Below are 16413 nucleotides of genomic sequence, written 5' to 3' on the forward strand. Positions count from 1 at the left end.
TGCCTGCACACACACACAGCACCTACACACACACCTGTATTGTGTGTGTGTGTGTGTGTATGTATGTATATGTATGTGTGTGTGCATATATTATATATATATATATATTAAGCAGCGTGTGTTTGTGCTTTAGGGTGCAAGCCCTTATGCAATGGGCTGCACACGCCTATGACTTTCTGTCTGTGACTGTGTGCATGTGACTGTCTGCTGCTGCCTTTAACTGTGTGTGTGTGTGACTGTCTGCCTGTGACCGTGTGTGTGTGTGTGTGTGTGTCAATGTATATGTGACTGTCTGCCTGTAACTGTGTGCATGACAGTCTGTGACTGTGTGCGTGTGACTGTCTGCATGTAACTGTGTGTGACTGTATGCCTGTAACTGTGTGTGTGACTGCCTGCCTGTAAATGTGTGTGTGGGGCTGCAGGGATTTTGTCGAAGGGGCAGGGGTTTTGTATTGGGACAGGAGTGTTTATAAGGGGGGATAAGCAGGGGATTTGTGAACGGGAGACAGTACAGGATTTGTAGAAGGGTCAGGACAGGGGTTTTGTAGGAGGGGCTGACAGCATTTTTTGCAAAGTTTACAATTTGTAAAAAAAAAAGAAAACATTTTTTTTACAGGTTTTTCTTTTGGGAGGGGGGGGGGGTTGCCACGCAATGGATCCGCCCCGGGTGCCAAATGTTCTAGGTATGCCCCTGGTTAGTACAGACTCTGTTTGTTATCCTTTCACTTATGATAAAACTAATTAACAAATGTTTGGTGATTACTTGCCAAGTTTTTTTTATTCTTTTTTTTTTTTTTTTTTGTATTCTTTATTTTTATTGTGCAAAGATTGACATGCAGGCTTGAGATGCCATGACGGCAGCAACGAGCATAGTAGGAACATACATGAAGATTGTGTCATGGCATTTTATGGGTAGAATAAAACCGGCTTAACTGTCGATCTGAGAGAGAAGTAAGGTATTGCATGAAGCATGGTATATGCTAGGTAGGAGCTAAGGAAAACATAGTATGACATGCTAGGATTAACACTGGAGATATTATGCCACTGGCCCTTGTCACCATTATATGGGAATCCCCGCATTACAGCCTTGGCTAACTGTGGTGAAAGGAAAATACTATTAGCACAATGCCGGGTGGGTAACAAAATAAAACAATGGAGCATAATAATTGCACTGGGTGCCTGCTCAGCCAGATGTGTTAAATATCTGATTTTGGTGCTGCTGTGTGTGGCCTAGCGTGGGGGGAGGCCTGTGGCCGAGTAAGACCCTGCATTTGCAGCTAACCAATGCCCATCAGTGGCTGTACACAGTCCTGATCAGTGGAGTGTCCAGGCAGGCTAGAGAGCTGCGAGGCTTTGTCTGTCCCTGATGAACCCAGGTAAGTAATAGCTTGTGTTGTAGCATGAATCTTCACCTGGGACAGCGATCCTACTCCATGTTGCTTTTCCATACGACAGATATGATCCCTCCAAGGGTGTGAGTTGTGCCGTTGGCAGTAGATCACAGCAGGAACGTGTCGGCGGTGTCCAGCAGACCTCCTCGCTTTTAGCAACGTTGTAGTGGTTTACCTAGCGGGCTGTAGCTTGGCGTGGGTCCTAAGGTGAGTTGGCTTTGCTGCAACTGTTACCTTGGATCTCCTCCTTCGGCTTTCACAGCGTGGAATTGTTACATCAGGACAGCGGACCTTCCGCCACTTTTTAGTAGGAGCCAGAGCTTGTGTGTTCGCTGAGGAGCATGAGACCCATGTTGTTTGTGGGCCCCCGGTGGGCCCCTTGTCTATTAGGTTTGGGCTTGTTCCGACGCTTTGCATCAGGCATGGAGCCATCAGCCACAGGGGTGAGTAGCATTGCTTGCTGGCACTCATTTGTCTCTCCTCAAGCTTGCGCCAGAATTCCGTAAATATTGCATCCAGCCTTGTGAGAGTGGATTCCCTCAGGCCTTGTGGCATGGGGTGAGGACTTGCGCCCGCCATCTTGGATCCTGCCGATTTGGCCAGCAGGAACGTGTGGTGGGTCGCAGGGCTTGTGAGTAGGGTGTGAGTGCTGGGGCCGGAATAACCCCAACCGGCAAGAGGGGGGGGGGGGGAACGGGAGCCCTTGCTATGCCCACTTCTGTCAGTAATATAGCCAGCAGGAAGATCGGCCGCTTCTTCCACGCCAGCACCCACAAGTAGGCTGCAATTGTGTATCAAGTCCAGGCTGCTCATTGTGCGTCTGAGGTGGTGCAGAGGTAGATTCAGCCTTTTGCCAGCCTTCAGATGGCTGGGTTTGGTGAGACAAAAGTTCAGATTTAAGGCACTTCAGGAGTTTCTCACACAGAGCACACTCTGCATGCGGCCATTCAGGTTGGAAGCCAGGCCCCGCCCCTCATTTTACTTTCTTAACCCCTTCATCTCGGCCTTTAGCAATGTCAGTAAGTTTACAGGACAGCGGTACCAGCAGCTGCCATGCTGTGATCTTCAGACAGCAGAACACAGAGACTGACTGTAACTCAGTGTGTTCACCTTAGCGGGGAGTTGGGAGATCAGCCACCCGCCCTCACAGAGACAAAGGTAATCGGAGGGTGACTGGCAGACAAGGCCAGTGAACAGACAGTGTCTCACTCCACCACCAGGGGAAATGTGTGTGTCTTACAGATACCAAAATACACTGTAAGCGAGTATATGTTTCTGACATTGTCTATCGGTGTGTGTGTGTCTAAGTGAACTTAATATTCGTGTGTTTTTTTGTCTTTCTGGCAGTTATATCAGTGAGTGTTCCTGAAATATGTGTGCATGTGCTTGAAAGTATGTATCAGCGTCTGTGTGTGTATATATTTGTGTGTGTGTGTGTGTGTATATATATATATATATATATATATATATATATATAGTCAAAGATGAAGTAGGAGCACTCAAAAGGACTTTTTTCGGTGATTTTAATGTAGTGGAAAAAGGTTTACAACAAAGTGTAACGCATCTATTCAATCGACGTTTCGACCCCTAAGGGTCTTTTTCAAGATCAAACAACTAGTGACAAAACGGCATTTAAATATACAATACAGATGAATAACTCACCAATCGCGTGCGTGTGATTAGCCGAACCCGGAAGTGTCCCAACGCCTCACGTGGTGCTGGGCGTGCGTGGTGACGTGCATCGTGGTTGCTAAGCAGCGAAGCTATACCCGGAAGTGTCCGGTCCTCGCTCAAACTACTGGGCGTGTATAGTGACGTGCACCCCAGTTGCTAAGTGATGGAGTGTACGCTCCCAAGGCTAAGATACATGTAACAAACCCTCGTGAAAGAACTGCTGTAAGCAAAATTTAAGGGATCTCGAAAATGAGATCTAGATGTGGGATATTTGGAAGTGAAGAAGTACTTAATTCATATTCTATGAAAGAACATTTTTTCTTACTATTCATAATGTAAGAATGAGACAGCCGAGGGGTCAATAGTGCTCCCACTGTTAAACGTGTGAAAGTGTATCAATAGTGACAAAGTGACATATACAAAAAAAGTTACAATCTACTCGGCAACTATGTCTCTAAAAACATCAAGGGTCGATCTTCTCTAGCAAAGCATCATGAAAAAATTATGAAAAAATTAATTAAATGTCAATACTGTGACTAACTGACAACCATAATCCACGTCATATGGACGTGTGTAACTTATACTGGAATATCCACTCGGATCCAAAGGTATATCTATCGAGGATCAAGAATCGTATTTAGCTAAGGCATAGAAAATATATAAGAAGAATTTTTCAAAGGAACATCGTGAAGGAGATATATTAATTGAGTCCTTTTGGAGTGACAGTGTCAAGACGGTGTATCCAATAGGTTTCACGCTGCAATAGCATTTTGGACCTGTCTCCTCCTCTGGGGCTTAGTGGGACATGATCGATGGCTATGAACTTCAATGTAGGGAGTCTGTGATTCAATTGAAGAAAATGTTTGGCAACAGGCTTATCTGATTTCTGGTCTCTGAATGCGGTAGTGATGTTAGATCTGTGTCCGCGTATTCGTTCTCGGAGAGTGAGATCAGTTTTCCCCACGTATGAGAGGCCACAGGGACATGTAATTTATATCCACAGGGACATGTAATATATATCCTATAGACTGTAAGCTCGCTTAAGCAGGGTCCTCTCCAACCTATCGTTCCTGTAAGTTTTTTGTAATTGTCCTATTTATAGTTAAATCCCCCCTCTCATAATATTGTAAAGCGCTATGGAATCTGTTGGCGCTATATAAATGGCAATAATAATAATTATTATTATTATATATACGTGTGTGTGTGTATCAGTGTATAGAGCTATGTGCGTGTATTATTGTGTGCATCAGTGTATAGAGCTATGTGCGTGTATTATTGTGTGTATCAGTGTATAGATCCCTTACGATCTGCTGAAGACTTACGTCTATCTTCTGTCTGTAATCCCACCTCTGATGCTCGCCTTCAAGATTTCTCGAGGGCTGCACCGTTCCTGTGGAAGTCGCTTCCCTCCTCCGTTAGATGCTCACCCAGTCTCCACTCCTTCAAAAAAATTGTTAAAAACCCACTTCTTCATAAAAGCGTATCAATTAAACTGTTAATAGCTCCCGACTGATTCCTCTTCTGCAACTGTCACTAGTCTAATACTATCCTTACCTTTTGTGTCATTTTACCCCACTCCCTCTAGCATGTAAGCTCATTGAGCAGGGCCCTCAACCCCTCTGTTCCTGTGTGTCCAACTTGTCTGGTTACAACTACATGTCTGTTCGTCCACCCATTGTAAAGCGCTGTGGAATGTGACGGCGCTATATAAATATCATTATTATTATTATTATTATACAATATATTTATTTAAAACCCTCTTTTCCTATCTGTAACTTAATTATTTGGGAAATGATTTTTAATAGTTTTTCTGTCTAACCAAAATTTTAGTTTTTGCTTCCATTAAATAATGTGCTATTTATCCCTATTGAAACATTCCGTCCCAGGACACTCCTGCTAATTTCTTGGTAGTGAAGGGGTTACATTTTAATCCATATTTACTAATTTGCGTCCATTTAACCCCTCAGGAGTCCTGATACACTAATTTTGTCTTCTCTCACAGAGCTACGGCACAGGAAAGGCCCAGCAGAAACCATCCAGCCCACAACAACGGAACCTAGGGGGCCCGGGCCAGCGCCCGCTCAGGACCCCTTGCACTGGTTTGGAATCTTGGTACCACAGAGTTTGCGGCAAGCACAAACCACGTTTCGTGAGGGTGAGTTAATGATACTTGTGTGGCATGGAGAGATGTCCCAACTATTCCTCGTGGTCCATTACTGCCGGGGGCCTGATTATATACTTTATTTCACAGACTGTAGTAAGACACGGCTCATCACCCAGCACTTCTACTGTGTGCAAATTCACAATCCTGAGGGATTAACTGGCAGTATGTGATGTACAGTATTGGGAACCAACCCACTGTCACTATCGGCGTGTACCCACTGTCACTATCGGCGTGTACCCACTGTCACTATCGGCGTGTACCCACTGTCACTATCGGCGTGTTCCCACTGTCACTATCGGCGTGTTCCCACTGTCACTATCGGCGTGTACCCACTGTCACTATCGGCGTGTACCCACTGTCACTATTGGCGTGTACCCACTGTTACTATCCAGGTGGCGTGTACCCACTGTCACTATCGGCGTGTACCCACTGTCACTATCGGCGTGTACCCACTGTCACTATCGGCGTGTACCCACTGTCACTATCGGCGTGTACCCACTGTCACTATCGGCGTGTACCCACTGTCACTATCGGCGTGTACCCACTGTCACTATCGGCGTGTACCTACTGTCACTATCGGCGTGTACCTACTGTCACTATCGGCGTGTTCCCACTGTCACTATTGGCGTGTTCCCACTGTCACTATTGGCGTGTTCCCACTGTCACTATCGGCGTGTACCCACTGTTACTATCCAGGTGGCGTGTACCCACTGTCACTATCGGCGTGTACCCACTGTCACTATCGGCGTGTACCCACTGTCACTATCCAGGTGGCGTGTACCCACTGTCACTATCCAGGTGGCGTGTACCCACTGTCACTATCGGCGTGTACCCACTGTCACTAGCCAGGTGGCGTGTACCCACTGTCACTATCCAGGTGGCGTGTACCCACTGTCACTATTGGCGTGTACCCACTGTTACTATCGGCGTGTACACTATTGCCATTTTCCCACGGTCACTATTCAGGTAACGTGTACCCACTGTCACTGTCATCATGTACCCACTGTCACTGTCCGCATGTATACTATTGGGGTGTACCCACTGTCACTATTGGCATGTACACTATCGGCGTGTACACTATTGCCATTTACCCACGGTCACTATCCTGGTGGTGTGTACCCACTGTCACTATCCAGGTGGTGTGTACCCACGGTCACTATCCAGGTGGTGTGTACCCACTGTCACTATCCAGTTGGTGTGTACCCACTGTCACTGTTGGCGTGTACACTATTGCCATTTACCCACTGTCACTATCCAGGTGGTGTGTACCCACTGTCACTGTTGGCGTGTACACTATTGCCATTTACCCACTGTCACTATCCAGGTGGTGTGTACCCACGGTCACTATCCAGGTGGCGTGTTCCCACTGTCACTATCCAGGTGGTGTGTACCCACGGTCACTATCCAGGTGGTGTGTACCCACTGTCACTATCCAGGTGGTGTGTACCCACTGTCACTATCCAGGTGGTGTGTACCCACGGTCACTATCCAGGTGGTGTGTACCCACTGTCACTATCCAGGTGGTGTGTACCCACTGTCACTGTTGGCGTGTACACTATTGCCATTTACCCACTGTCACTATCCAGGTGGTGTGTACCCACTGTCACTATCCAGGTGGTGTGTACCCACTGTCACTATCTAGGTGGTGTGTACCCACGGTCACTATCCAGGTGGCGTTGCTGTGAGCTGTTCTGTTACCTGGAGTTGCAGGTGTTTTGCACTAAACTCTGGTGTTTAGGAGATTAGTCAATGACTGGTTAAGTATGTATACAAGAACAAGTAGAATATAGGCGCTAGTAATAAATGTCTAAAAAAGAGAATAAATATCAAAACCAAGGGATATCTCAAAAAATGACTGGTTAAGGGTTGTAGAATCCACCAACTGGACTGAAACCCTTAATGGATTAATTAGTGATGCATAAGAGGGAGGGAGGCACTGCCTGGAAGGGACATGTCCTGAGGAAGTGGGAGAGAGAACCCACGAAACATGAAGATTATTAATGCTCAAATGTGGATCACATCACAGGGGAAGATTAGATGGGCCAGATGGTTCTTATCTGCTGTCACATTCTATGTTTCTATGACTAGTGGACTGCAGACACTGAGATCGGTCCCAGACAAAGGAGCAATGATCCTGCAAGAGTGTGGTACTATTAGATAGACTGAGGCATTCGTTTTCAGACGACAGGCAAATGGACGAATGCTAATTACAACGAATGAAACGAAAAACGAATGGCCACGCATAGGAGCATGTATACTAAACAGTGAGCAAATAAGGAAATAGAAACAAGGTGTAATAAATAAAGAATAAATCAAATAGGCAGCTACATACATCCACAAGCGTCTGAGAGTGAGTGTAAGCTCATAAGTAAAAATAAGTATGTGCGCACAAAATCATAACGATAGAAAATTGATATAAATTTATTGAGATACAACTCATATAAAAACTAATTAAATTAACTCATGAAAGGATGACCACACTGATATAATAAAAAACTAGGCAGACAAAATCCACTATGGATACACAGCATGAAACAAAGTATCCAGTGAAAAGACTTAACAATAAAAATAAAATAAGATACAAAATACCTTGCCTCGGTGTGGGCCCCCACCGAGGTATAAATATGAAGGTAGATGATAAAAAACTTAGGAGAGACAGAATAGATGAGATGGTTAATCGATGGTTGATGATTCCCGATGACAGACCTCCAACCCGCTACAAACGATGGGGGGATCCACCATAGATGAATGGTATGCTGCACCGCGGTCGGAATCTTCAAAAAAGACCGCGGTGTAGTGGATATACACCCCCGGCGATAATAGCCAGTCGGCCGTAGATAGGCTAGAGGGTTGCTGGACCGCGGTCGGGATCTTCAAAAGAGACCGCGGTAAACAGGGGGCAGAATCACAATAGAGGTCGGCACTCTCTGGCAGAAAAACAGAGGGTCATGCAGTCAGCTGTAGCACGTCGACGCGTTTCGTCCCGCCCACGGAACTTTCTCAAGACTAAACAGTGAGCAGCCAATGACTCGCGGTCACAAAGACTAGCAACTGGGCAGCTATTGCTTCCTAACTGATACTCCAATAGGACATGGTACAAGTCCCCCATGCCCCCATGGTGGGGCACCTAATTAATAAAATGGAGGGCGGTATAGTGCCCACCCACCCTGAAGAATAGAGGGGTGGGAACCTATTGTCTCACCCAGCCACCACCCTTTTACAATAGGTCCACCCCCACTTTGATTTTTTAGAGCCCCTATGCGTCTGTCTCGAGATTTACCTTTCAGAACACTCTGACTCAAGTTGTCTTAATAAGTCTTATCCCTCCCTGCACTGAGCCGTAGAGGGGTGAAGATGGATATTTTTTTCGTCTGGAATGTTTTTACTATGCCCCCCACTTATAAATCTGTTAGGTGCCCCACCATGGGGGGGGGGGGGGCCTGTGCCAAGACACACGAGCTAAACATTCGCTAGTCCCTTTTATTATATAAAAAAAACAAGTCCCCTTATTTCCAGCGCCACGCAGGTCCACGGTGCTGGCTCCGCCCCCTTTGTGACATCATTAAAATGGCAGATTTTTATTTAATCCAATGCTTTCCCATAGGGAAAGCATTAGATTGGCTAAAATCGTCACAGGGGCGGCCAATCAGCACCTCCTCATAGAGATACATTGAGATACATTGAATTAATGCATCTCTATGAGGAACGTCAACGTCTCCATGAAGAGCGTGGAGACGCTGAACGGCAGTGCTGCCTACTGTGCAGCACTGAGCCAGGAAGCACCTCCAGTGGCCATCTGAGGAGTAGCCATCTGGAGGTGTCCCTAGGGGCAATGTAAACACTGCCTTCTCTCTGAAAATACAGTGTTTGCATGAAAATGCCTGAAGAAAGCTATTATACTCACCAGAACAACTACATTAAGCTGTATACCCTGCATTAAGCTATATACCCTACATTAAGCTGTATACCATGCATTAAGCTGAATACCGTACATTAACCTGTATATTATACATTAAGCTGCACACTGGGCTCTAGGGGGTGCAAGGGGTTAAATTTACCTATTTTTCCAGCACCGGGCGGGTATCTCTCCTCTCCTCCTCCTTGTCGTCGTCATCGGCTGAATGCGCATGTGCGGCACGAGCCGCGTGCACATTCAGCCAGTCCATATCCAATTGAGAATGCTTTCCTATGGACGCTGGCTTCTTCTCACTGGGAAAATCACAGTGGGAAGCGCCTCTAGCGGCTGTCAATGAGAGAGCCACTAGAGGCTGGATTAACCCATATGTAAACTGCTATGTTTACAGCAGGCAGGGTTAATCCTACCAGACCACTTCATTGAGCTGAAGTGGTCTGGGTGCCTATAGTGGTCCTTTAAGCTGTATACGTACATTAAGCTGTATACCGTACATTAAGCTGTATACCGTACATTAAGCTGTATACTGTACATTAAACTGTAGTTGTTCTGGTGACTATAGTGTCACTTTAAGAAAATTATTTTCTTGGTATTCCAGTAGATCATTTCCTAATCCTTACGTGAGATTGCCATAAGGATACCAAAAAACTGAGCAATCTACTAAACAGCTCCCTAACTTGGGAACCCTAAATATGGCAATCACACAAGGTACCAATTCAGGGAATCCTCCACTAACCGGCTGCAAGATGCGGCCACGGCATGGATTGCAGAATTCCTTTACTCTGTGTGAATGGATGAATGAACGTCAGGACAAAACGAACATTTCAGCAGCGCCCCAATCTACTATTAAATATGCTGCATTGATTTTGACTGTGGTGCGCTCGTTTTCCAATTTGCGTTTATGGGTAGAATTCTCTAATCAAGCCTTGAGAACACTTCCTGGGTGAGCAGCGAGGGAGGAAGGCGAGGAGTTTATTGCTTGAACCAGTATTGGCTCAATGCGAATGGTGTGCAGCCTTTAATAATACCCTGTGTGCGCAGGGCTGTAGTGATGGTTGTCTTTCTTCTCCTCCATCCAGGGATCCAGCTGGCAGCAGAGGTCGCTTCCCTGCAAAGCAGCGTTGACTGCATTCAAAGGCGGTACGGAACATTAATGGCTCAGAAACGGAAGCTGCAGGCGAGCTGATTGGACGTTGGAAAATGGCGAGCGCAAAGACTGCGTGCACTAACACTGTCTACATTAATATCTGCGTGATACGTGTATTACTGGGCTGAATAATAAAATGGATTTACTGCAGTCTCTGTCTGACCTATGTTACACACATTCTATTCACACAGTTAGTTTGACCGTCTGTGAGCCCTCCATCTGCAGAGTTACTGATCTAAATCCATGGCTACCAAATAGTAAGCCACAATAGCCAAATTAAAAACATGCAGAACTTTTCCAGTCTGGATACTTCGGTGTAAAATTCTAAAATGAATTTTGAATTCCCAGCAATTCACACTGCTGTGTAACGTCCAGGCGGTCGCTCTATGTGACTGATCCAATTGTAATTTATTCTAGAATTAAGGTGCCCCCTTCCCGGCACAGAGTATACTCGATGAAGGCACTCACGCTACACTGTGAGGTCTGCTGATAGGAGTGTATTTGGGACCAGCAGCCACGCCGGTCCCTGGACATTCCCTCCTGATTTCGTAAACTATAATTCTGAGCAACATTTGAGTACTGTGAACATTTCCTGGCAGAGCGACACTTTTTTTTTTTTTTAAAACCACAACCCTGTCATTGGTCTTTAATGAAAAAAATCCTGTAGTATGACAGAGAGGAACTGTGGCTGCAGTGAAAAATCTGAGTCAGTGGGGTTAGTCCGTAAACGGCAAATTGCAGTGAAAATGGTATGTTCTGGGTTACACGTTGCACTGTAAGTTGGTGTTTAGTGAGCTGATTGTGTTCAATGGTCTGCCTGTAATTGTATCACTGTACATGGACCCCCGGCGTGGCCTGCAGGGCCCTCTCTAGGTAGCCTTCCAGTGTGAGCGATGCACGTACAGGCGTGTCTCGTCCCCTTACCATCGCACAGAGTGACAGCTGCCTGTCACAGGAAGTCGTGGTCTGGGACGGAAATGTCACACAAGTCGCAGTCGAAGTATTGTCACAAACCGTGAGCAGGGACCCGGTGTACAATGGCACAATAACCATGGCAACCAGCTGCTTCTAATGATACTGTACGGATGGCACCCGGTGGCCACACCATGGACAGGGACGAAAAATCACACCTTGTGGAGGAGGGAGACGGCGATCTCTGGTAGGGGTTCAGACATCATTCCTGTGTATCCCAGGACAGAAACCACATTTGGCTGTAATAGAACACACAGGGCAAATCAATCCTTCCCCTAGCACAGCAAACCAGTGTCACTATACTTTAATCACTGTCCCTTTAAATGAGGGCAACAGAGGGGGACACTGTACCTTTAAATGGGGATTCAAGGTGAGATATGAACCCATTTAATGGAGGGGCAGTGTGCATCGTCCTATGACAGTTGTGACATGGAAGCCGTGCTGGATAGTGAACAGTGATATCTAAAGAGCTGTGGGGTGTACACATTATCAACGGTAACAGTGATATAGAAAGAGTAGTAGATACATGGAATAGCCTTCCAGTGGGAGCAGTAACAGTGATATAGAAAGGGTAGTAGATACCTGGAATAGCCTTCCAGTAGAAGCGGTAACAGTGATATAGAAAGGTTAGTAGATACATGGAATAGCCTTCCAGTGGGAGCAGTAACAGCGATATAGAAAGGGTAGTAGATACCTGGAATAGCCTTCCAGTGGGAGCAGTAACAGTGATATAGAAAGAGTAGTAGATACATGGAATAGCCTTCCAGTGGGAGCAGTAACAGCGATATAGAAAGGGTAGTAGATACCTGGAATAGCCTTCCAGTGGGAGCAGTAACAGTGATATAGAAAGGGTAGTAGATACATGGAATAGCCTTCCAGTGGGAGCAGTAACAGTGATATAGAAAGGGAAGTAGATACATGGAATAGCCATCCAGTGAGAGCAGTAACAGCGATATAGAAAGGGTAGTAGATACCTGGAATAGCCTTCCAGTGGGAGCAGTAACAGTGATATAGGAAGGGAAGTAGATACCTGGAATAGCCTTCAGTGGGAGCAGTAACAGCGATATAGAAAGGGTAGTAGATACCTGGAATAGCCTTCCAGTGGGAGCAGTAACAGTGATATAGAAAGGGTAGTAGATACATGGAATAGCCTTCCAGTGGGAGCAGTAACAGCGATATAGAAAGGGTAGTAGATACCTGGAATAGCCTTCCAGTGGGAGCAGTAACCGTGATATAGAAAGGGTAGTAGATACCTGGAATAGCCTTCCAGTGGGAGCAGTAACAGCGATATAGAAAGGGTAGTAGATACCTGGAATAGCCTTCCAGTGGGAGCAGTAACCGTGATATAGAAAGGGTAGTAGATACCTGGAATAGCCTTCCAGTGGGAGCAATAACAGTGATATATAAAGGGTAGTAGATACATGGAATAGCCTTCCAGTGGGAGCAGTAACAGTGATATAGAAAGAGTAGTAGATGCCTGGAATTTGGTGGTAGGTTGGGGTAAATCTTATGATTTCCTCAGACAGGCTGTTGTTGCCATATTTCATAAGAATTCTAGCAGTGAACCCATCATTTGCTTCTCCTGACCCTGGCCTCAGCCATTGAAACTCCTTTCCTTACACAGGCAGCCGGTGCAGAGAGAGCGTTCACACACCACCGGCTCCCAGTCAGAGAGCTCTGGAGTAAGTAAAATGTGTGCTTGTTACAGTGATGCTGTATGTCACTAACCGGTAGGTGTACCTGTCTGACCATGCTGTACGTCACTAACCGGTAGGTGTACCTGTCTGACCATGCTGTCTGTCACTAACCGGTAGGTGTAACTGTCTGACCATACTGTCTGTCACTAACCGGTAGGTGTAACTGTCTGACCATGTCTTTCATTAACCGGTAGGTGTACCTGTCTGACCAAACTGTGTGCCACAAACCGGTAGGTGTACCTGTATGACCATACTGTGTGTCACTGGCCGGTAGATGTACCTGTCTGACCATATTGTCATTCACTAACCGGTAGGTGTACATGTCTGACTATACTGTGTGTCTCTAATTTGTACCTCTATTACTTAGCTGAAGAGGAGAAAGCAGCCACAACCTCCCCCAAATCAGGTTCTAGAGGAGAAGGTGAGTAGCTATAGTGACTCCATGTGACTATCTAATCTCAGAACTCATATATTCTGCCTTCTCTGACCCTGGTCCCTCTCCCCTGGTTCTTTCTGACCCTGGCCCCTCACTCCTGGCACCTCTCTCCTATTCTTTCTGACCCATGGCACCTCTCTCTTGGTTCTCTCTAAGCACAGTCCCAATCCCCTGGTTCTCTCTGACCCAGCCCCATTCCCCTAGTTCTCTCTGAGTCCGGACCCTCTCTGCTGGTTCTCTCTAAACCCAGCACCACTCCTCTTGTTCACTCTGACCCCAACCCCATTTCACTGGTTCTCTCTGACCCCAACCCCATTCCTCTGGTTCTCTCTGAGTCCAGCCCCTCTCTCCTGGTTCTCTCTGACCCCAACCCCATTCCCCTAGTTCTCTCTGAGTCCGGACCCTCTCTCCTGGTTCTCTCTAAACCCAGCACCACTCTCCTGGTTCTCTCTGACCCCAACCCCATTCCCCTGGTTCTCTCTGACCCCAGCCCCACTCCCCTAGTTCTCTCTGAGTCCGGACCCTCTCTCCTGGTTCTCTCTAAACCCAGCACCACTCTCCTGGTTCTCTCTGACCCCAACCCCATTCCCCTGGTTCTCTCTGACCCCAGCCCCACTCCCCTAATTCTCTTTAGAAACAAACAATTACATATCATCAAAAATACAATATTTGGGGGGGCGTGGCCTGGACGCTGAAGAAGATGGCAGCATAGACCTAGAGCTCCCTGTAAGGCTCCGCTAAATCACCGCCTAAAGCACACTTTCACCCTGAAAATGGGCAAAACAAATAGACCCTCTCAACCCCCTAAACAAGCGGACACCCCCAGGAGGTCTCAAAACCCCTCCATGAGGCACTTCTTGACCGCACAAGCGGACGCAGACCCTCAGGCCTACACGAGCCAAACGGCCCCAGAGGACCCGCTCCCACTTACACCAAGCGGAGACGGGACCATGGCGGACAACCTGCCTACCGATCCAGCCGCCCACCACCCAGACTGGATGGAAATGCTACGCAACTTGCCCACAAAGGCCGACTTAAAAGCGGCCAACTCGGAACTCCGCACCTCCATCTCAACGGAGCTCCAAACGCTCAAGGAGGAAATCCGAGGCCTACACCAGCGGGTCGCCCAAGTGGAGGCGGATTGCGACCACATGTCAGCGGCGCAATCTGCGAACACGGACACGCTACGACTCCACACCCTCCAACTACAGCAAATGGCGGGCCACATGGAAGACCTAGACAATCGCGGCAGGAGGCAAAATATTAGAGTCCGGGGGATCCCGGAGGAAGCGGACAACTCCGCCCCAGTACAGACCACGCTGACCGGTCTTTTTAACTCCATACTAGGCCGCACACAACATGATCCCATTGACTTTATACGGGCACATAGGGCTCTACGGCCCAAAGGTCCGGAAGGGACCCCACCGCGCGACATCATATGCTGTTTGATGAGCTACCAACTCAAGGAGGACATACTCAGAAAGGCCAGGGACGCAGGAACGGTACACCTTGGTGATACCGAGGTACAACTCTTTCCCGACTTGGCACCAGCCACGCTGGCTTACAGGCGAGCATTACGCCCCTTCACCAAACAATTACAAGCAAATAAGCTGCGCTACCGCTGGTGCTTCCCCACGGGGCTACAAGTACAGACACCAAACGGCCCCTTCCTGATGAAGGACAGACAAGACCTAAATGCCCTAGCAGCAGAACTCCAAATCACGCCGGCACCCTTACAGTGGCCGGACCCGTTAGCACCATACACGCCTGCTCGAGGGGCTCCACCCCAACCACAGAGTACGCAGACCCGGAGAACTACGCGGCAACAGGCGCTGAGGCCCTCGGGGGCCCAACTTTGAAGGGATCGACGACACGCGCCAAGATGGCGGACGACACCGGCCGACCACCACCAGTAGAGACTCCCCTACCACAATAGCAGAACTCTAACCAGACACGGACTATCACAACTCACATGGGCTCCCCATACCTGGACACGAGGAATACCCACCTTGTAGATAATACCTAATGATCTGTCTAGAACTTTGACACCCCTCCTCCGGAGACACCCGCCTTCGGAACTACGAAACCCCGGGTGCGGCCCGGACTTTGCAAACCATTCGATATATCACAGGACTGCCGCCCCCGGCCACAACCGAGACGACGCCCATACCGAAGGACTCGCAAGTATATGCTGGACTCTTGGCAAGGGACTAGCTCAACCACTTGGGGAGGGAGCGAGGGTTGAAGGGTAGGAAGGTAAAGCCCGAAAGTAACAGACTACGCAAGGGCCGGGAGGGAGACGGGCACAAGATGGGGCCGACTGGGCTGGGCAAACGCTTCTCCTACACCGACCCGTGATGAACCCAGCAGGAGCGGGCGGGTGAGGAGAGGTGTGGGCCCGGCTCACTCGGGAACTGACAGGGCCGCTATCGACCCGTAGAGGAGGAGGATAGAGGAGGGAGGAGGGGGGGACATTCCGTAAAGCCTAGAGAGCAGATACACAGGAAAGGGGACCGCATGTCACCCCATGCGGACCACCTCACACATAGGCTCCAACACATGCCCAGACCACTCAAGATACCCCTTCAGAGCACGGAAGAGCTGACAGGGCACAGGGGCACCTCTCACCACGAGCTAGGGTCACTGGGAATAACTGGGGGCAGGGGGTGATTTATAACCAACTTTGTAGGTATTAGCAGCAGCAACACTATTGTATCACGGCACCACTATCTTACGGTGGAAGGGGAGGGTGAGCGGGGGGGACGGCCGGCCCATAAAGCCGCGCAGGAATAACTTGAATGTTTATGAAGGTTTACTTGTGTTATTTGTATTCTCCAATCATTTCAGAACGCGCCACCTCTCTGACCAAACTATAAAGCTCTGTATAGACATAATTCTATAGCGCGGCATTGGTTTTACTTATTGTATAGACATTGCACGCTTGAGGGTAAATAGAATCGTTTAATGTATGATTTATTGTTTCTTGTTCTTATGTTATTTGAAGATATGCCCAGGGTGA

At 47.7% G+C, this 16413-nt stretch overlaps 2 protein-coding genes across 2 annotated transcripts in view; both read left to right on the forward strand.

Moving 5' to 3' along the window:
* CCDC115 (coiled-coil domain containing 115) overlaps window positions 1–10439 on the forward strand; it is a 32026-nt gene extending 21587 nt beyond the window's left edge. Inside the window, exons 5-6 of the mRNA XM_063433151.1 lie at window positions 5068–5220; window positions 10222–10439. Coding sequence (XP_063289221.1) covers window positions 5068–5220; window positions 10222–10328 — 260 coding nt within the window. The 3' untranslated portion in view covers window positions 10329–10439. The remainder of the gene's footprint in view (window positions 1–5067; window positions 5221–10221) is intronic.
* A 723-nt stretch (window positions 10440–11162) lies between these two features.
* The window catches only part of LOC134573416 (rho guanine nucleotide exchange factor 3-like), a 61426-nt gene continuing 56175 nt past the window's right edge, over window positions 11163–16413 (forward strand). Inside the window, exons 1-3 of the mRNA XM_063433170.1 lie at window positions 11163–11448; window positions 12886–12943; window positions 13326–13379. Coding sequence (XP_063289240.1) covers window positions 11375–11448; window positions 12886–12943; window positions 13326–13379 — 186 coding nt within the window. The 5' untranslated portion in view covers window positions 11163–11374. The remainder of the gene's footprint in view (window positions 11449–12885; window positions 12944–13325; window positions 13380–16413) is intronic.

Source organism: Pelobates fuscus, chromosome 9, assembly GCF_036172605.1.
Source record: "Pelobates fuscus isolate aPelFus1 chromosome 9, aPelFus1.pri, whole genome shotgun sequence".
Lineage (NCBI taxonomy): Eukaryota > Metazoa > Chordata > Amphibia > Anura > Pelobatidae > Pelobates > Pelobates fuscus.